This window comes from Mesoplodon bidens (genome assembly GCF_964165515.1).
Source record: "Mesoplodon bidens genome assembly, chromosome: 19".
NCBI lineage: Eukaryota > Metazoa > Chordata > Mammalia > Artiodactyla > Ziphiidae > Mesoplodon > Mesoplodon bidens.
In genome coordinates this window covers 20786065-20807147 of record NC_138179.1, presented here as the reverse complement: position 1 = coordinate 20807147, position 21083 = coordinate 20786065, and the positions used below count along the sequence as shown (strand labels likewise).

The following is a 21083-nucleotide window of genomic DNA, read 5'->3' as shown; positions in this document are numbered from 1 at the left end:
TACTTCTCCCTGGCTGACCCTGTGGGGGAATTTTAGGGCAGGTCTTATGTTTGGGATTTTCTCGCATCTTGTTTCTCTTCTGGGCTTCCAATTTGTGCTTTTCCCCTACCTGTTTAGCGTTTCTGTGTTTGCTGTCCTCTGTGTGTCCCCTTACTTTTCTTCCGTTATTTCCTTCGTAACGTGACCTCAGTCTTCTTTTCTCTCTCATTTTTTTGGTGTTTGGGACTTTCTGCCTCTCCTCTCCCCGCCTCCCACCACGCTCAGTGTCTCTGCCCGTGTGTCCCTCTCTCTGAATTGCTCTGTCCAGCCTCTTTCTCTCTTCTGTCTCTGAATGTTCAGTTCACTTGTGAGTGACGAGGAATAAAAATATCACCGTCCCTGCCCTTGGATTCACATTGCGTTGGACCACTCCAGAGGAACAGCCATCCTCACCTTTCCTAGCATTACCCCCCACCCCTTGTCCTTCAACCCTGGAACCCCAGACACACGTCTGGAGCCACGGGTGCCTCCTAACCACTCTTCCCCCTCAACCAGGGTTTCCCCTACAGCCCCAGCTGGCGTGGCCAGGCCCCCAGTGTAGGATGGGGCTCCTCCTACGAGGGCCGGTGGCAGCTAGAACTGATACAGCCCCCCTGGTCTGGGGCCAGGACACCAGGTAACTCTGGGGTGACATCCCAGGTCCCTGCCTGCTGGGAAAAGGCTGGGGAGAGAGGCAGGACCACCTCCAGAGTCCCTGAGCAGAGTGCCATTGGGGAGGAAGGCCAAGGAAACGGAAACTGGGTCCTTCAGGGGCTGGGTAGCCGGGGAAGGGGGTGTGGAGAGACTGGTTCCTGGGAGAAGTTGGGAGGCAATGTCTGGGTAACCCAGACATTGCCTCCCAACAGCTCTGACCTCCTCTTCTATCTCTGTCCTCCAGCTGAGGAGGGTGGGAGTATCTGGAGCCATGGCTGGCGCCTCGGTGAAAGTGGCAGTGAGGGTTCGGCCCTTCAACGCCCGTGAGACCAGCCAGGATGCCAAGTGTGTGGTCAGCATGCAGGGCAGCACCACCTGTGAGTGAGTCCCAGGGGCCTGTCTGGGCACAGGCAGGGCAGCCCGGGCCCACTGTACGGGCCAGCCCTGGCGGGCCGAACCAAGAGGAGGGCTGTGCTGGGCACGGAGCAGGTGCTAATTGTAAGGAAGGAGGCTGGGACAGGCTGGCCTTTCCGTGCTCCCAGTCCCTGGGAGGGGGAATGTTGGCCTGGAGCCCTCCATTGCCCAATCCAGGGAGGCAGCCGGGAGGGGGGCGGGTCCTGGGAAGCCAAAATTAGCTTTGGTGGCTGGAGGGGGTGGGGAGTATTAAAGGGGAGAGATGAACTAGGATAGAGGTGGGGGGTGGGATGCCCGGCTTCTGAGGGCTTGTGGGGAGTGGGCAGCGGCCAGGAGTACCTGACCTTGGTCTTCGTTCCTTTGCTTTCTCAGCCATCATCAATCCCAGACAGAGCAAGGATGCCCCCAAAAGCTTCACTTTCGATTACTCCTACTGGTCACACACTTCGGTGAGGTTGTTAGGTTGGGGGAAGAGCTAAGCAAAGAGGGACGGGGGATTTAGGTCCTGGGGAGGGGGCATTGCTGGGAAATAGGACCTCCAGGGAATTGGTTGGGAAGACCAGGACCCTTGGGTGGGGGTGGGTAGGACCCTGAACTTGTGACTAGGACCAGGATGGGGGAGGCAGAATCCCTGGGATAATTTAGGGCTGGCAGGAGACTAGATAGGATCCTCAGGGATGATTAGGACCGTGATCGGGGTGGGGGCACACAAGACCTTTGGGCACCTAGATACCGAGGACAAAGTCATCTAGGGTTCCTGCTGTCCTTCTTGCCCCCCTTTTATCTAGGCCGAGGACCCCCAGTTTGCATCTCAGCAACAGGTGTATCGGGATATTGGAGAAGAGATGCTGCTCCATGCCTTTGAAGGCTACAACGTGTGCATCTTTGCCTATGGGCAGACGGGGGCTGGGAAATCCTACACCATGATGGGGCGGCAGGAGCCAGGGCAGCAGGGCATCGTGCCCCAGGTATACTCAGGGCCTGGCAGGGCGGCCAGGGCTGAAGCATCTTCAGCTGCCCCCAGGGGAGTAGGCTGGGTTCTAAGCGTTGTGGAGCAGAGACCTGGCTCTCTGAGGTTGTTAGTACTAGGGAAGGTGATGGGGGATGAGGTTGGCTCCAACCTGGACATCAGGGCCAAGAAGGCTCAGTGAGAACAGCCACACCTTTGGCGGCAGAGCGCCCAGGGTTTGAACCTTGTTTCTACCACTTGCTGCTGTCTTACCTTGTCTCGTAATTACTTGTGACTGTAGTTCTCATGTAGGCTTGTGTACCGTAGTCAAGGTGTTTACTGTAGGAAAAGCCAGTTGTGGCTAACTGAAAGTTGACCATAATCTCTCTGACTGCAGCATAGTGACCTTGCATACAGGCTCCAGGCTTGCATTTTGGCTCACTGAATACTAGCCTGTGACCCTGGGCAAGTGTGAACCTCTCAGAGGTTGCTTTCCCATCTGTAAAATGGGAACGATCCCATCCCTCCCTTGGGGCTGTGGTAAGGGTTAAACAGGTTCACTTGAGACCTGGCCTGGCCTGGGTGCTGGGTGCCACAGGTGTGCCATGAACAGCAGCATCTTTGTGCTTCTCTGTGTCCCCCTCCAGCTCTGTGAGGACCTCTTCTCTCGTGTTAGTAAGAACCAGAGCGCTCAGCTATCCTATTCTGTGGAGGTAAGCCCAGGTCTTGGGAGGGGGCTGGGAGGGGAGCCACAGTGTCCCCTGGGTAGGGAGGAGGTGAGCAGAGCGATTAAGACCAAGTGCAGTCTCTGGAGTCAGGCAGCCCAGGATCTGCTCTAGGCTTTACCAGTTAGTAACTGTGGCTTTGGGCAGACGATCTCTCTCTCGGCTCCTGAGCGTGTTTATCTGAAATGATAATGATCAGGGGTCCCGTCCTAGGGTTGTTGGAAGGCTCAGTGAGCTTGCACATGTAAAATGCTTAGCAACACATAGTAAACACTCAGTGTAGGTTACCTGTATTGTATCCAGTGGAGTCCAGGTTAAGTTTCACATTGGGTATGGTTGTTAGCTTTTTTACTTTTTAAAAAAATTTATTTATTTATTATTTATCTTTGGCTGCATTGGGTCTTTGTTGCTGCACACGGCTTTCTCTAGTTGCATCGAGCGGGTGTTATTCTTCATTGCGGTGCACGGGCTTCTCGTTGCGGTGGCTTCTCTTGTTGAGGAGCTCGGGCTCTAGGCGTGCGGGCTTCAGTAGTTGTGGCACGCGGGCTTCAGTAGTTGTGGCCCGTGGGCTCCAGAGCGCAGGCTCAGTAGTTGTGGCGCACGGGCTTAGTTTGCTCCGCGGCATGTGGGATCTTCCTGGACCAGGGCTCGAACCCGTGTCCCCTGCATTGGCAGGTGGATTCTTAACCACTGCGCCACCAGGGAAGCCCACCTTTATTGCTTTTTATTTGCTTCTCCCACTCAGGTGAGCTACATGGAGATCTACTGTGAGAGGGTACGAGACCTCTTGAACCCCAAGAGTCGGGGCTCTCTGAGGGTCCGAGAGCACCCCATCCTGGGCCCCTACGTGCAGGACCTGTCTAAATTGGCTGTGACCTGTTACGCAGACATTGCTGACCTCATGGACTGTGGAAATAAAGCGCGGTGAGGCAGGCGCTGATGGGGCGGAGGGCAAGGGAGACGGGGTTAGGAAGATGAGGGGCCGGCCCCACTGACCATTCCCTCCCCCCCGCCCCCCCCGCCAGGACTGTGGCCGCCACCAACATGAATGAGACCAGCAGCCGTTCCCACGCCGTCTTCACCATTGTCTTCACACAGCGCTGCCACGATCAGCTCACTGGACTGGACTCAGAGAAAGTAGGCCCCCCCCACCCGCTGCCACCCCATCCCACCTGGTAACAGAGACAGAGATGTGATCAGCGGGCCTTGCGTCCTCCCTCCCCGTCCAGGCTTGGTTGAGTGCCTCCTCTGAGCTTCCACAGCCCCCCGTGCTTCCCCTGTCAGATCAGTGGGATAGTCTCCTTTTGCATGTTTGTTCTTCTAGCTAGCCTCCTTGGGGCAGGTCTTGGAGCCCACTGTGTGCCTTGTGCCGGCACACAGTGGGCATGTGAATATCTGTGATTGAATAAATGAAGAAACAGACAAGTAACCAAACCCTCACTGTCATCTTATGTATCCCCCTTCCGTCCCCCACTTCTGGCTTTCTCCATCCCTTACCAACTACCTAGTCCCCTTGCTGGGTGTTCCCTTGATATGCCTGCCCCACACTGACCCAGTCACCTCCTGTCTCTTTCCTCTCTGACCCAGGTCAGTAAGATCAGTTTGGTGGACCTTGCTGGCAGTGAGCGGGCTGACTCCTCAGGGGCCCGGGGCATGCGCCTGAAGGTGAGGGGCTTGGGAGGGTCGGACAGGGCAGTGTTGGGGGCTGTGTGCAGTGGTCTCAAATTATAATGTGGGACTCTGGCTGTGGGGGGAGCGGGGGAAGGGGATCGGAGTGGGAGAAGAAGGCCTCATTCCCCATGTTCCTCTTGCCAGGAAGGTGCCAACATCAATAAGTCCCTGACCACTCTAGGGAAGGTGATCTCGGCCCTTGCGGATATGGTAAGACCTGGGCGTGGGAAGAGAAGGGGCTCTGGGAAAGCGGACAAAGCGGGTGGCCCACCATAACCCCCTTCCCCTTCCGTCCCTCAGCAATCAAAGAAGCGGAAGTCGGATTTTATCCCTTACAGGGACTCTGTGCTCACCTGGCTGCTCAAGGAGAATCTGGGTGAGGGGCTTCTCCTCTCTGTCTCTCTCTGCCGACCTGCCACCAGTCCTGCCAACCCCCTTTTGATACCAGTCCCATTGACACCCCTGGAACCTCAAATCCTCCAGTGGTCCGTTGACTCTCCCCCTGATCCCCAGGGGCATCCTTTGAAGGTGTCCTGATGCTGAGATCAAGGCCACACCCTCCCTGCCAAGCCAAGGGCCTCACTGACTTGGCTACCCATGACTGCTCTCTGACCTCACACCCACCTTTGACTTCATCCTCCGCCCACTGATCTCTGACTGTCCCACAGATGTCTGATGTCTCCCTGACCTCACCCCCACTTCCTCTGACCACCAGACTTCACGATTAGCTCCACAACTCTTAGCTTTACCCTACCTTGGACAGTGACCCTATTGGACCCCTGCCTGAGCAATGAGGCCCCCTGACCCTGTGACCCAGTCTGACTTTTCTTAGGACCCTGCCCAGCTCAAGCTTTCCCCTCCTTTCCATTCATAGGTGGGAATTCACGCACAGCAATGATTGCGGCCCTGAGCCCCGCGGACATCAATTACGAGGAGACTCTTAGCACCCTGAGGTGGGGCTCTAATAGGGGCGGGGTGGGACACGAAAAGTGCCAGGAGCTCAGTGGCTGGTAGCTCAGGACCCTCCCCATGAGATAGGGTTGACCCTCAGCTCTACTGCACTATGATGAAACCTGGGAGGGAGAGGGAATTGGGCAGCAGACCAAGGTCACCCATGTCTGGGCCTCACCGGTCCCGCTCCTCCTCATCCAGGTACGCCGACCGCACCAAGCAGATTCGCTGCAATGCCATCATCAATGAGGACCCTAATGCCCGGCTGATCCGGGAGCTGCAGGAGGAGGTGGCCCGGCTGAGGGAACTGCTGATGGCCCAGGGGCTCTCCGCCTCTGCCCTGGGAGGTGGGACTCCGGGAGGGGCAGCTCAGGGAGGCTCCTTGGCCCAGCTCATCCCTCCTCATTTGCCTTTGCCCAGGCCTGGAACCAGGGAGGGACCACTGCCCAGAAAGCCCAGCAAGTGCCCCTTGACTTAGATGCAGATGTGGAGAGGGGACAGGTCACGCCTTTAGGTGTTACAGAGCTGGGAGGGACTGATCCTCCTGGGGAGAGGCAGGCAGGATTCAGAGGGACCTTGACAGGCTCCTGGAACTGCTGAAACGACAGGAGCAGGAGTAAATGGCAAGTCATGCGTTTATGGTGTGAATAGTAAGTCATTAAGCATAGGCTGCTGGGCACCTGCCTTGACAGAAGTTCTTATGAAACATTGGGAACTAAATTGACCGTAAGCTTAATAATAGTCAACAGTGGACTAATTTCTGAAACGTAAGGCTCAGCCTCCTTACTGTGAAGTGGCATCTGTATTAGAGAGTCTATGATCCATGTTGGCTGTGTCCAGTGTGGACTCTGCATTCAGACTTGGGGTCCATCCCATTGAGGAGTTGGGGTGCTAAGGGGAACGGTGGGGAGAATAAGGGTTCTTGGGAAGAGAAGGTAGACACAATGTTCGCCTCTGTACATTTGAAGGGTAGTCTTGCAAAAGAAAAAACTAGTGTAGTCTTTCTCATCCCAGAGGGCAGAACTAGAAACAGAGCTACATGTAACATGGGGCAGATTTCAGCTAAGAAAAGTTGTCAGCTAAGAACTTTCTGATGGTACGAGTCATCCTGCAATGGAAGGAACTGGCTACCTTGTTCAGTAATGAGCTTTCCATCCCTGGAGGGGAACAAGCAGAGACTTGGTGTCCATTTGTCAAGGCTGCAGTAGGAGGGCTCCCTGTTTTGTGGAGGTGGACCATGGGTCTTCTGCAGTCCTTCCAGGCTGGTCCCCTGTGAGACCTTCTCTGTTTCCGATCAGTTCCATCTCTCCTTGGCCTCCTCCTTTTACCTCCTTCTCCCTCCTAGGCCTGAAGGTGGATGAGGGGAGTCCCGGAGGTGCTCTGCCAGCTGTACCGTCTCCCTCTGCCCCAGCTTCGCCCTCGTCCCCCGCAGCACACAACGGGGAGCTGGAGCCATCGTTCTCCCCCAATGCCGAGCCCCAGATTGGGCCTGAGGAGGCCATGGAGAGACTGCAGGTGGGAAGCTGGAGCTAGCAAGGGGTGGGGCTCTGGGGGCTGCTGGGAAGTGCATCACCCCTGGGAGGTGCTTGTCCCAGACTGTCCTGATCCCTGCCTGTCTTGTGCCCCCAGGAGACAGAGAAGATTATAGCTGAGCTGAATGAGACCTGGGAGGAGAAGCTACGTAAGACGGAGGCCTTGAGGATGGAGAGGTGTGAGGGTGGGGCCGACAGCTGGAGCCCTGGAAGGAGTGGGGTGGGGAGGGAAGGTCAAGCCCTGCAGGGGAGGGGTTCGTGGGTACCGGTGACAAGACCAATATTTGCCTTTCCTTTGCCTACAGAGAAGCGTTGCTGGCTGAGATGGGGGTGGCTGTCCGGGAAGATGGGGGAACCGTGGGCGTCTTCTCTCCGAAGAAGGTGAGTGAGGAGGCCTCGGAGACTCTGGATGCTGAAAGAAGAGGGTTGGGGTGGCAGGGTCATGAGTTCTACCTCTGATCTCAGGTCTCTGAATTGTCCCTCCATCACCTCTGTCCCCACTCCTGCTCCTCCTCTCTCTGTTGTCCGGCCGTCCCTGTCTTCTCCCTCCATCTAGGGACCACAGGATGCCAGGGTCTCTGCCCTTAGGGGGATTTCAAGAGCTGCTTAGAATCTAGGTATTTATAAACAGAAACCCACACACGTGCGTGTATGAGTTCATGCGTAGAATGTACCTCTGTATTCATAAGAAACTGGTTACGGTGTTTACCCCAGGGGGAAGGGAGAGGACCCTGGGAGATGGCAGGTTGGTTGGGATAGTGACTTGTCCACCGTGTGCTCTTCTGTATCATTTGGATTTTGTAACCTGTGTATGTGTTAGCTATTCAAAAACAAGCAAACAAATGCAAAAAAACCTAAAAAGTACGTTTCGAAAGGATAACTTGGGAAGACAAGACTGTAAAAGGAATAGAAGAGTAAGCGCTAACCTGTAGGATGTTGCTTGTAAACGCAGCGAGAGGTTTAAGGATGGAAGCGTCAGTGCAGCCTGGAGGTGTATGGAAACTGGTTTCCTGGAGAAGGTGGTTTGGAAAGTGGAGCCTGAAAGATGGACGGGGGTGGTGGTAGAGAGGAGCAGAGAGAGCATCGGGCCGAGCAAATGTGGGGTATTGTCGGCCGAGTGGGGCGCACCAGCACCTGTCATGTGCCCGCTGTGTAGTAAGCGCTCAGTAAGGCTTTGTGGAGAGGAAGGAAGGAAAGAAGCAGGGCAGGAGTGATCAGGCTCAGTTGGAGGCAGGAATGGTATTCAAAACCTTTAGCAACCAGCACAGCACGGGGACCAACCAGTCAGAGTGGACGCTGGCTTCCGACGGCCAGCACAGCTGTAGTGGTGCACACTGGTGAAGTGGTGATGCAGAGGCCAGTTTGGGCAAAGCAGGAACTTCCAGTTCCAGCCCTGGAATGGAGCCAGCCACGCCTGTCAGGGCCGTGGTACGAAGCATCATAGGATCAGGCTCTAAGTGAGATACACCTCTTCCAGGCAGTGGGTTACTGGAAGGAGACCCCTCCGATTTTCATACGGATAAGGCGTCTGGGTGACTGAGCAAGCAGGGACCACTGAACAGGGATCTGGACAGAGGAGAGGGGTTTGCCTGGCCTGAGGCACGGCCAGGGGCGAGAGGGCTGTCGGTGGGTGATTGAGGGTGGCAGGCAGGGCTGAGGGGTCAGGTCCGGGGCTGGGCACCCAGGGCTTTGGGATCCCCCAGAGGCGCACATCTGGGAGGAGGGACTGCAGGGGGCTCTCTGCGTGGCTTGCCAGCCACCTGGGGGTGCCAGGTACCTGCGGAGCTTCTGCCACAGCTGCAGGGCTAGGGAAAGGTAGAAAGGGATGGACAGGCTGATGGATGGGTTTTTCTTTCCTGGGGAGGCTCACACTGTGCAGGGTGCCACCTGCTAGAGCTTGGGACCAACAGGAGGGGCTTCTGTTTTGTTGTGTTCTTAGTTGTTCTTGTAAAGGTGGCACACCCCGCCGGGAACGTTTACTTCGTACAGTGAGGTGAAAAGGAAATCTCTTTCCTTCCCACCCTCGAGTTCCCCTCCCAGAGGCGAGTCCTGTTGCTGGCTCCTGATGTGTTCTTCTAGAGGTAGTCTCTGCACGTACAGGTGTGTGTTAGAATCATCCACGTACACAGGCACACATCGCCCCTCTTTGCCATGGTGCTGGTTCCATACTTGACATGTTACTTTTTCACATATCAGTGTATCGCAGTTCTGTCCGTTTTGGGTTTTTTTTTTCCCCACAGTGTCAGAATATTCTATTGTATAGACGTAGGATAATTTTTTTTAACCAGCTTCCTACTGATGGACATTTAGGTCGTTTCCCATTCTTTGATACTATAAACAATGTTACAGAAGATAGTCTTACTAATAGTCTGCTGTCTGTAGAACATATTCCTAGAAGTGGAGATTTGGGGTCCACCAGTAGCCAGGTAAAACTTTGATCTCTTTTGCCAGCGTGCCTCCAGAGATTTTAACCATGCCCACTTATACTCCCAAGAGCATCATACAAGAGAGCCCGTGTTCCCTCATCCTCTTCAACTTTTTGATCTTTGCCCATCTGATTGGTAAAAAAAAAAAAGTGTCTTAGGGGAGGTAACTTCTGCATTTTCTCCAGGTGGCGAGAATGAACCCATTCTCATAAGTTTAAAAGTCACGGGGATTTCAGAGAGAAAGCTGTTAGGCTCACAGGAGAAACGGGTTTGGTGGGGGTGACTCCAGCCTAGGAAACGTCGAGTGGAGAATTGGGTCCTTGGGGCAGAAGCTCCAGTTTGTCCCGGAGAGAGCCAAGGGCCTTAGGGAAAGCCCCTTCTTTCCTGAGACCTCACCACCAGGCCTAAGGACTTCCTAAGTCAGTAATTTTCAAACCTGGCTCAGAGCTTCCTTCACAGGGAATGGGGAGTGGGGAGCAGGACTGGACTACGGGTCCCCTGCCCCCACCTCGGCCTGAGCAGCTCTCTGCTTATCTGCTTGACGTGTTAGGCTTCTAGGTAAGGTTTCCTGTGAACAAAGGGTTCCAGGGCTGAATAAAGATTGAAAAGCACTGCCCTAAATCATGTCCCCTCTCCCGAGGGATAGATCGCTTTCTGCTTCCAGGACCCATCCGCGTTTGCCATTCCCAAGCATGCCTGACACTGCAGTGTCGGGAGGGGCGTGGTCATCCCTCAGGAGAAGAGGAAGTGTTGCAGAGTCATCGTTGGAGGGGCCGACGCACAGATATACAACGCATCCACTGTGGACATAGCCTTGGGCTTCCTGTTCAGGGGGCTCCCAGAGAAATATTTGACCTTGACTGCTGGCTGTCTTGCCCTACACCCTGTGCTCCCCTGCCTCCGTGCCTTTGTTCAGACTCTTCTTTCACCTGGAATACTCTTCCTTCTTCATGTCCACATCCTCCTCATCATCAGAGACCAGCTCCCATACTGCCTTTTCCCTGAAGCTCCCCTGACCCCCATGAGCTCCCATTGGTCTTCATTTTATTCATTTTTGTATATGAGCCCCTCCCAGAATACAGTGGGATGAATGAATGAATGAATGAATGAGCTACGTGAGGGCGTGAAAAGTTCAGGAAGTCTATTATGAGTCATGTGTTTCTCACCTGCAATGGTGTTTCCACGCCAAGTCTTATCTCCCCAAGTTGACTCTGATTTCCTGACCAACGGGGCAGCAGCCTCTGGGTGTGACTCATCTCTGTGTCCTGCCGGGCACCTCAGTGGCGTCTTGCACATAGAAAGGCCACGGTATATCCTTGCAGAACAGAGGCAGGGCATCTTGTGTTCGGGTGGAAGGCTTGGGAAAGCTTTGTGGAAGAAGTGGCATTTGAGACAGACCGTGAGGGACCGGAAGTGAATGATTTTGACGGGTGGAGATGGAGGTGGGGCCAGGAGGGAGGCTGTTCCAGGCGAGAGGATGGGCAGGGATGAGGCTGGCTTTTTGGAGTGAGTGCTCAGAGTCCACGGGATATGAGCACAGAAGGGGAGAGGGGGCCCCGGAAAGGGGCTTGGATAAGTGGGCTGGGGCCCTGCCGTAGAGGAGGCCCAGGAGTACCGGCATAAAAAGCAGACTCAGGGGCTTCCCTGGTGGCGCAGTGGTTGAGAGTCCGCCTGCCGATGCAGGGGACACGGGTTCGTGCCCCGATCTGGGAAGATCCCACATGCCGCAGAGCGGCTAGGCCCGTGAGCCATGGCTGCTGAGCCTGCGCATCCGGAGCCTGTGCTCTGCAAGGGGAGAGGCCACAACAGTGAGAGGCCCGCCTACCGCAAAAAAAAAAAAAAAAAAAAAAAAAAAAGCAGACTCAGGTCAGGCAGGCGTGCGGTGCGTGGGCTGGAGAGGTCTGAGCAGTCCCTTCTCGAAGTGGCAAGATATATTTTGAGGGAAGGAGTGATGAGCCCTGGGGCCAGAGGGAATACAGGGAAAGCAGAGAGGGCAGGTGGCTTCTAAGGTTTCGGGTCAGGGAGACTGGTGTGTCCAGGTGCCTGTGAAGAAATGGGGCCTGGGGAGGGGCTAGAAGGGTGGGGGCATCTTGTGTGAGAGGAGAGGGTGGGTCAGGCTGCCCCGAAGGCATTGGGGTGAGTGGGAGCAGGGGGTGGGAGAGCTCGCCCTCCGAGTGAGGGGGAGGGGCGCAGCGGGGAGCCTGCAGGGATGTCTGTGAGCGCCTTCCCTCCCTCTTGGCTGTACCCCTGGCGGCTCTCCCCTGACTGCCGCCCCTTCCCCCTCAGACTCCACACCTGGTGAACCTGAATGAAGACCCCCTGATGTCTGAATGCCTGCTCTACCACATCAAAGATGGTGTCACCAGGTAGCGTTTGCTCGGCCTGTGGGGCAGCCTCTCCTTTTAGGGTGTGGTTGTATAGGGAGGGCCACGCTGGCGACTTCCTTCTCTAGTGATCTCCTGGGACCAAACCAACCCAGCGCTGGCAGGGATAGGTCCTGATCTACTGGGGCAGAGAGTGGGTGGGAGCTTGGACTGCTGCGTTCTTGGCCCCCAGCACCACTGCCTGGGCATCGCTTAGTGGGACCCTCCCTTGGGGTGGGAGAGAGAAGGGAAACATAACCCTGGCCCCATGCTGTTGAGGGCAGTGCCCACATGACAGGTAACTTCACTGGCTAATGCTAATGAACCCCTGGGGCTCAGCGCCTCCAAGGTCACCTCCTGGAGTTAAAGGGGTGAGGGTGGTCCTTCTTCTTCCGACACAGGCTGTTCAGCTGTCCTTGGTGATCATCACGGGAAGGATGCAGGAACCAAGGCTGAGGGCACCCACCCCCCTCCAGGTTCCCTTCCTCCTTTGCTGTATAACAGTGAGGATGTGGGCTTTGGAGCCAGGCAGATCTGGGCTCACATCCCAGCTTCACCGCTGCCGGGCCGCATGACCTTGGGCAAGTTACTTACCTCTCTGAGCCTCAGCTTCCTCATCTGTGAAATGGGAATAATTATACTTGGCTTACTGAGTTGGTTGAACTTGTGTTCAGAAGGGGCTTGGTGTATGTATGACTGGCACATGCTCAGAAAATGTTGGCCATTGCTTCCCCAGGGTTGGCCAGGTCGATGTGGACATCAAGCTGACTGGGCAGTTCATTCGGGAGCAACACTGTCTGTTCCGGAGCATCCCTCAGCCAGACGGAGAAGGTAATGGCTAAGGGGGCGAGACTGGAGTGACCAGACAGAGAGAGAGACAGGTCCCTCACTGAATACAGAGCCCTGGCTCGGGCACTGGGAGTGCAGCCGCCGCGTGAGAGGATGTGTCCTCGCCCTGAGAGGGGGCTTTGAACTTCTGGTCAGCAGTGGGGGCCCTGCTATCTGCACCTGCCCTCAGGGTGCAGACTCTTGTTATGAGCTGGGAGTGGTGAGGGTCCCCAAGGCAGAAACAGAAGACTGTGGCTTCAGAGGGTGAGGTTTTGGGAAGAGAGATCCTGCCCTCTTCCTTAATTTTTTAGCCTCAAATAGCACCCTGGTCATTTTTTATGAAAACCTGTAGGTTTTTCAGTGGGATATCTGAATTTATCTCTGAAAACCTGATTATCTATGTAGCTATGACTACAAAAGTTTCAGGCAGTTAGTCAGCCCATGTCTCCCTTTGGTTCCAAAACTTTCAGAGGTTTTTAGCTGTTTCTGGCCACAGCAGCAAAAGCTTTTAGGAATCACAAGCCCTCAGGGTGTAGGTAGTAGTCTGTCTGACAGGTAACAAAACAATGTTCGTGGTTAAGTACCACTTAGGGCATATTCTGAGGTCACCGTTTTGTTCTGGTTCGGTCTTTTTTTTTTAAATGTTTATTTATTTATTTGGTTGCGTCAGGTCTTAGTCGTGGCAGGTGGGCGCCTTAGTTGCGGCTCGAGGGCTCCTTCAGTTGTGGCTCTCCGGCTCCTTAGTTGCAGCAGGTGGGCTCCTTAGTTGTGGCTCACGGGTGCCTTAGTTGCAGCTCGCTGGTTTCTTAGTTGTGGCACGTAGGCTCCTTAGTTGCGGCAGGCAGCCTTCTTAGTTGTGGCTCGCCGGTTTCTTAGTTGTGGCACATGGGCTCCTTAGTTGCGGCAGGTGGGCTCCTTAGTTGTGGCTCAAGGGCTCCTTTAGTTGTGGGTCGCTGGCTCCTTAGTTGTGGCATGTGGGCTCCTTAGTTGCAGCAGGCGGCTCCTTAGTTGTGGCTCATGGGCTCCTTAGTTGCGGCTCACCGGCTTCTTAGTTGTGGCATGCAAACTCTTAGTTGCGGCACATGGGATCTAGTTCCTGGACCAGGGATCGAACCCGGGTCCCCTGCATTGGGAGCATGGAGTCTTAACCACTGCGCCACTAGGGAAGTCCAGGTCATTTTTTTTTTTAATGGACTGATTTGGGTTCAGTTGTGCCCAAGTGAAGTTAAGCTCTGGGAAGTGAGTCAGGCAGGGAGGTTGGCCGTGTCACACCTGAGCTCTCCCTCACCTGGAGCCCGTGCTATGTGCCTCAGGTCTGATGCTTCTGGGGGACAGGAGACAGGGCACCCGTGGTCAGCATGTGTTTTAAAATAAGAAAAGATGCTCTCGTGTGGCCTGCAGCTCAGGTTGAAGACCTGCCCGGTGGACTTCAATTCCATTTTCTGGTCAGTGGATTAATGCAGTTGTTCTGGTCTCGTTCAAGTCCCTGGCGGCAGCAAACGCTTCCGGCCCTGTGGGCTGCGAGCTATTGAATCCGTTCAGCCCAGTGAGTTATTGCCGAGTTCCTGTTCTGTGGTTCCCTCAAGCCATGTGCTGGGGTGATACCAAAACCACACAAGGCCTGTGGAGGCAGCCCACCCTCGGGAACTCAGGGTGTGTTCAGGGAGGTGATGGGCCTGAATAGGTTACATCACAGTGGAAGCAGCAGATGGTTCTGTGCCCCAAATGATGGAGGCTATATTAAGGGTTAGTCCACTTGGGCCTTTAAGATTTAATACTTGACCAAAGACGCCTAGAAGAGCAGGCAGCACGGATAGAGGTGTGAACACAGAAGAATAGTTATTACTTACCATCTACTTTGTGCCTTTGCATTTTTGCATGTAGCTCACAGGTGAGGGAGCTGAGGTTCCCAGGGGTTAGGGAATTTGCCCGAGACTGCACAGCTAGAAGATGGCAGAACTGGATTGGGACGCAGCATGGCAGACTCTAGGGCCTGTTCTGTGAGTCCTGGGCTGCCTCGGTTCAGATTGCTGTGGGTTCGTGTGGGTTCTCACCTGGCCCCATTTCCCTCCATAACAACTATCCCCGCCCAATCCTGACTTTAGATTACTTGCTCAATTACTTGTTTATCATCTTTCTTGCCAAGTGGAAGTGATCTCTGTAAGAGCAGGCATTTTGGTTTTTATCTCTCCTGTATGTCCAGGACCTAAAATAGTGCCTGGCATATTACAGGGGTGCAATATATTTGTGGAACGGATGGATGAATTTGGGGCGTGGTGGGAAATAAGGGCGGGGCTAGACTGTTAACCTTATAGCCAGCTCGTCCTCTTCTCTGCCACCTTCCTCCATTGCTGGGCACCGACGTGGTGATGCTGTAGCTCTGTCTGACATCATCTTCTCCATCGTTTCTGCCCCTTCATCCAGGTTTCCCTTTGAGCATCAGATCAGGAGTTACCACTTTCCCATAATCATTTCCAGCCCTCTGCCCCTAAGCCGAGTTACTCTTTGCTATTTTTGTACTCCTACAGCGTCCGTAGGCTCGTCTCTGCCTTACGTTACCATTCATTTTGGTTTCCCTGTTCCTTGTAAGGTAAATAAGAACTCTCTTTCCCACATCACTTTATTTGAGCCTTTCAGCCACTCTGTAAATAAAGACTTTGTTATCCCATTTTATAGCTCACAGAAATCGGGTGACTTGCTTAATGTCCCTCAGCTAAGGAGTCATAGAGTCTGGGTCTTTGGAATACGGGGGCCCCTCTGTGACAACGGGGCACTGGTCCTCAAGGACAGGGAAGTGCCTCAGGCAACCTCATGTCCCAGCAAGCAGCAGGCTTGGTGATTTGTACAAGGAGCACCTTGAGAGATGTTTGGGTTGGGTTGACTTTATCTCCTCCCGTGAATATAGTGATCTTGACTGAAGATAGTTGACTGTGGACTGTGGCTTAAGATTAGTTAGGTAGCAGTGTGCAAGATGCATCAGACAGAAGTGGGGCTAGGAGCCTGCTGGAGGAATCCAGACCTGGCCAGTAGCAGTGTTGTTTGGGAAGGAAGGAGTGGTCATCTGGAAGGCAGAAATGACAGGTCCTGCCGACCAGCTGGACCTGAGAGACCACACCCTCTGAGAATTCCGGGTTTGCTAAGCCGCTGCTGGGGAGGATGGCAGAGGGTGAGAAGGGAGCCCCCTCAGAGGCTCCTGGGAACTGTAGCTGGGGCTCTAACCCTCCTTCTGCTCTTCCTTTCCCGTGCTGCCTGCCACCAGAGGGGCCATGGCACCCCTGACAGGTACTGGGTGGTGGGACTGGGGGTGTATGTGTGTTTTGGGGGGAATGCAGGGTGGGAATCTCTGACCATACCCCTCCTCCCCCAGGGTCTGATTGCTCCCTCTCCTCTCTCCCTGCCTCAGTGGTGGTCACCCTGGAGCCTTGTGAAGGAGCCGAGACCTACGTCAATGGGAAACTTGTGACTGAGCCCGTGGTGCTGAAGTCAGGTAGAGGAGGGGGCAGTGAGGGTCCTGGGCCCTGGCTGTGCAAGGAAGAGCTTCTTGGGTGACTCCTGGGCAGGACCCAGAAACAAATAAGAAACAGCATGGGAATGTGAAGATGGAACTGGGAAGGGAAGAGAGAGGGAGTCAGGTTTTGGTTTGTCTTGCTGCCTCAGGGCAACAGGAAGAGGATGCCAAGCTCCTGATTTCCTTTGGCTGTCAGGGATAGAGCGGTTCCTGGGGTCAGCTAGGGGAGCCTCAGCTCCAGCCGCTCTTGGATTTGGGGTGATGGAAGAGATTGTGTTGGGGCTCCTGGGATTTGTGGGCAAGGCCCACATGTGCATGTGCTCCGCATGTGCACCTCGGGCATGCGGAGGGGTGTGCTGCCGTGGGCGAGTGAGTCCACTTCTCCATCCTCCTATCTCCAGGGAATAGGATTGTGATGGGCAAGAACCACGTTTTCCGCTTTAATCACCCGGAGCAGGCGCGGCTAGAGCGGGAGCGAGGGGTCCCCCCGCCCCCAGGACCGCCCTTCGAGCCCGTCGACTGGAACTTTGCCCAGAAGGAACTGCTGGAGCAGCAAGGCATTGACATCAAGCTGGAGATGGAGAAGAGGTGCGTGGGGAGGGTGCTTGCGCCCAAGGTCCCTGCTGATCGTCCCTCCCAGGTGCCCAGCCCCCAGCGCCCTCCTGTTGTCAGATGCCCTATTGAGGTGGCTCCAGAACCTCACAGCTCTTCCTCCCCTCCTCACCCAATCCCAGGCTGCAGGATCTAGAGAACCAGTACCGAAAAGAAAAGGAGGAGGCTGATCTTCTGTTGGAGCAGCAGCGGCTGGTGAGGGGCTGGCCAGGGGTGCGGTGGGGCAGACAGAGGTGGGAGGTGGGCTGGTGGGCACTGGAGCAGCCGGCCTGGCAGAGCTTCAGCCTGACTCTGATTTTGGTCACACTGCCTGAGCCAGAGTGGGGAGTGGGCCCGGGGCAAGGGGGTAGAGGTGGCATCTAGGAGGAGACAGGAGAGAAATGTGACCCAGGGAGGAACCCATGCAGGGAACTAGGGTTCCTCCCAGGTGACTGAGGCTTCCTGGACTCTAGCTGAACCTGTGCCACCTTTATGATTTTTACCAAATCCAAGTACCGCCCGTGTTGTTATTTACTTAAGATTGTTCTTTGGGGACTTCCCTGGTGGTCCAGTGGTTAAGACTCCATGCTCCCAATGCAGGGGGTCTGGGTTGGATCCCTGATCAGGGAACTAGATCCCGCATGCCACAACTAAGACCCGGTGCAGCCAACCAAATAAATCAATAAATAAATATTAAAAAAAAAAAGATTGTTCTTTGAATGGACTTACTTTTAAATGTTTAACCGCATCCTGAGCGATATATACACACGAAACCCATACTTGGTACGGCTACAGCTAATACTCACTTTCTCTGTGCCACACGCTCCGAGCGCATTAATCCTCAAAACGTATGTGTGAGGAGGTGCCGTCATTACCTCCGCTGTGCAGACGAGCAGAGGTTAAGCCGTGCACCCAGCACCGAGCCACTCTGACCACGGTGTTTCCATGTCTCTGGGACACATGGCTCTGGGGTGCCCTTAGCCCTCTCCCCGTCTGTCTTCCCTCTCTGTGGCCCCAGTACGCGGACTCTGACAGCGGGGACGACTCCGACAAGCGCTCCTGCGAAGAGAGTTGGCGGCTCATCTCGTCCTTGCGCGAGCAGCTGCCGCCCACCACGGTCCAGACTATCGTCAAGCGCTGCGGCCTGCCCAGCAGCGGCAAGCGCAGGGCCCCCCGCAGGGTGTACCAGATCCCGCAGCGACGGCGGCTGCAGGGCAAAGACCCCCGCTGGGCCACCATGGCCGACCTGAAGATGCAGGCAGTGAAGGAGATCTGCTACGAGGTGGCCCTGGCCGACTTCCGCCACGGGCGGGCCGAGATCGAGGCTCTGGCTGCCCTCAAGATGCGGGAGCTGTGCCGCACCTATGGCAAGGCTGAGGGGCCCGGGGACGCCTGGAGGGCCGTGGCCCGGGATGTCTGGGACACGGTGGGCGAGGAGGAAGGCAGCGGAGGTGGAGGTGGCGGCAGTGAGGAGGGAGCCCGCGGCGCAGAGGTGGAGGACCTCCGGGCTCACATCGACAAGCTGACGGGGATCCTGCAGGAGGTGAAGCTGCAGAACAGCAGCAAGGACCGCGAGCTGCAGGCCCTGAGGGACCGCATGCTTCGCATGGAGAGGGTCATCCCCCTGACCCAGGTAGGACGGGCCCTGCCCGGCTTTTCCCCGCCTGCATCTCTCCCCTGTAGCAACCTGAACCTCCCACCTCAGAGTCCAGCCTCCTTCCTCCTCTTCCTTTAAAAAATCTTATCGAAGTTGAACACAGCATAGTTTGTGAATCACCTGCCTCACAATCACCAGGGCACTAACTGAAAATGCAGATTCCTGGGTTCTGCCCCAGACCTACTGAGTCAGCATCTTTGGGGACACATCTGCATTTATAATAAGTACCCCGGGTGGTTCTGAAATACAATGAAGTTTGAGAACCACTGATAACAAAGGGTACAGTCCTTAAGTTACCACTTAATGAGTGTTCCCATAGGTGTCCACTCTTAGAACCACCCCTCTCCTGGGTGACCCTTCCTTTACTCTGGTAGCCGCTGTGCTGAGCACTTCTCCTGTGTCACCATGTAAACCTTCACAGTGGCCCTGCGAGTGGGAGTGTTATCACCTACCCGTTTTCCAGGTATTCACTCAACAAGTAAACAGTTGAGTGTTTACTGTGTGCCAGGCATCGTGCTAGCTACTAGGGTTACTCACAACAGACAGAATTTCTGCCGTGCTCCCGCTTGCCTTCTAAGGGGGGATGACAGGCAGCCAGTCATAACAGCAGTCATGATTGTTGAAGGCTTACAGCTCCAAATGCAGCTCTTACCCCTCTCCTCACTCTCCCCTCTCCAGACCCTTGGGCTTCCTTGCTGTTCCTTGAACTTGCTGGGTGCACTCCTGCTTCAAGGCCTTTGCACCTGCTGTTCCCTCTGCCCAGAACGCCCTTCCCTCTCAGAGCCATAGAGCTCGTCCCTCAGTTCCTTCGGGTGTTCCCTAAAATGGTAACTTCTCCATAAATCTCTTCTTGTCCTTTCACTGCATCTACCCCCACCCTGGCCTCCTGTCCTTTTCCTTGCTCTGGTTTTTTCCACGTGAATATATATTTTTATATGTGTATAAAATATATACATATATACACATTTATATAAAATATGTAACATGGTACTTACATATAATGTAAATAATATATATTAAATAACTTAAATACATATATTTAACATTTTATGGAAGTACAGCTTATGTACCATACTATATATTTTTCTTATTTATTTATCAACTGTGCCCGTCCACTAAAATGATGGCAGGTACTTTTCTTCCCTCTTTGTTGACTGCTGTATCCCCAGGGCATGTCATTTATTCAGCAGTATTTGCTGAGTGCCCACTAGGTGAGGCATGGTAGAATTTCTCAGGTAATCTTACAACAGCCCTATGTGATAGGTACTGTTATTGTTGATGTCATCTTACATGTGAGGACACTGAGGCACAGAGGCTACAAGCTGGAGATCCAGACCCACAGCTAGGAGGTGGCAGACCTGGACTGAGTCGGCCACCTGACTCTGGGTCCGGGCTCCTAAACCAGTGTCCCTCCAGCTTCCTCATCCCCATGCCCCTCTCTCTCAGGACCCCGGACGTCCAGCTGCTCCAGGGCCTTCCAGCTTATCCTCCCGAATCTGCACGTCCTCAGGACTTCACTCTCCTCACGTGACCCCTTTTCTCTCACCTCCTCTCCCTCCCAGGATCACGAGGATGAGAATGAAGAAGCCGGTGAGGCCACGTGGGCTCAGCCCCAAGGGTCTGAGGCAGCGGAGCAGGAAGCCCCCAGTGACCGAGCGCCTCCCGCGCGGCCCTCCTCGCCGCCCCTGTCGAGCTGGGAGCGGGTGTCAAGGCTGATGGAGGAGGACCCCGCCTTCCGTCGGGGGCGCCTTCGCTGGCTCAAGCAGGAGCAGCTGCGGCTGCAGGGACTGCAGGGCTCCGGGGGCCGGGGCGGGGGGCTGCGCAGACCCCCCGCCCGCTTTGTGCCCCCTCACGACTGCAAGCTTCGCTTCCCCTTCAAGAGCAACCCCCAGCACCGCGAGTCCTGGCCGGGGGCGGGGGCCGGGGAGTCCCCAGCGCCACCCCAGCCCCCTGAGGAGCTCACCCCCTCTCTGGCCACCCCTGCCCGCAGGCCCCCAAGTCCCCGCAGGTCCCACCGTCCCCGCAGGAATTCCCTGGACGGAGGGGGCCGGTCCCGGGGAGGGGGTTCTGCACAGCCTGAACCCCAGCACTTCCAGCCCAAAAAGCACAACTATTATCCCCAGCAGCCCCAACCATACCCAGCCCAGAGGCCCCCAGGGCCCCGCTACCCCCCATACACTACGCCCCCGCGGATGAGACGGCAGCGCTCAGCCCCTGACCTCAAGGAGAGTGGGGCGGCCGTGTGAGCCCCGCATCTTGGGCAGAGAGGGCCTGGCGGAGCCCCTCGCTGGGAGGAGATGCTGCTTCCCCAGAAGCCCTGGGGCAGGAGGCCCTAGAGACCAGAGAGAAGGTCCGAGTAGGTGATAGAAGATGTAGGGGTAACTGGGCCGGAGGCTGAGGGAGGAAGGAAGAGGGCACGGAGCTGCCAGGAGCGAACCAAAGTGAAGGAGAGCGACGGGAAGCTGCCTCGGGGCTGCCCCTTGCGGGGTGGGGGGTCCCACAAACGCTGCTAGGGTGGGTGGGGGGCGGGGGTGCCACGTAGTCGGTGTTTGACTTTCTTTTCAAGTGGGGGCAAAGGGGAGAGGACCTAGAGGAGGGTAAGGTCTCCCGCACTCCGGCCCTGTCTGTCTGTCCGTCTGTGGTGGGTTCTGTTTCCAGGGAGGTGTGGTGGGATCATAAGTCATTCCTCTCCCCTTTCAGGCCTCCTGCTATATTTGGGGGGCCTGTCTGGCGTCTGGTTTGCCTGGGGTCCCTGAGGATGTGGGACCTTTCAATAAAGGATGGAAAACAGAGGGA

General features: G+C 55.4%; 1 protein-coding gene across 2 annotated transcripts in view; it reads left to right on the top strand.

Annotated features, from left to right (window-relative positions):
- Positions 1-21083, top strand: part of KIF1C (kinesin family member 1C) — a 22443-nt gene extending 1360 nt beyond the window's left edge. The window contains exons 2-23 of one of the 2 annotated variants that reach the window (XM_081218730.1): positions 535-655; positions 917-1049; positions 1459-1535; positions 1875-2054; positions 2683-2748; positions 3506-3684; positions 3786-3897; positions 4348-4425; positions 4576-4641; positions 4732-4807; positions 5306-5384; positions 5584-5729; positions 6728-6897; positions 7012-7091; positions 7220-7295; positions 11627-11706; positions 12440-12534; positions 15935-16018; positions 16441-16627; positions 16774-16846; positions 17649-18263; positions 19850-21083. In XM_081218730.1, the coding sequence (XP_081074856.1) occupies positions 944-1049; positions 1459-1535; positions 1875-2054; positions 2683-2748; positions 3506-3684; positions 3786-3897; positions 4348-4425; positions 4576-4641; positions 4732-4807; positions 5306-5384; positions 5584-5729; positions 6728-6897; positions 7012-7091; positions 7220-7295; positions 11627-11706; positions 12440-12534; positions 15935-16018; positions 16441-16627; positions 16774-16846; positions 17649-18263; positions 19850-20533 (3309 nt within the window). In that variant the 5' untranslated portion in view covers positions 535-655; positions 917-943 and the 3' untranslated portion in view covers positions 20534-21083. The remainder of the gene's footprint in view (positions 1-534; positions 656-916; positions 1050-1458; positions 1536-1874; positions 2055-2682; positions 2749-3505; positions 3685-3785; positions 3898-4347; positions 4426-4575; positions 4642-4731; positions 4808-5305; positions 5385-5583; positions 5730-6727; positions 6898-7011; positions 7092-7219; positions 7296-11626; positions 11707-12439; positions 12535-15934; positions 16019-16440; positions 16628-16773; positions 16847-17648; positions 18264-19849) is intronic. The other variant, XM_081218731.1, reaches the window with a different exon arrangement.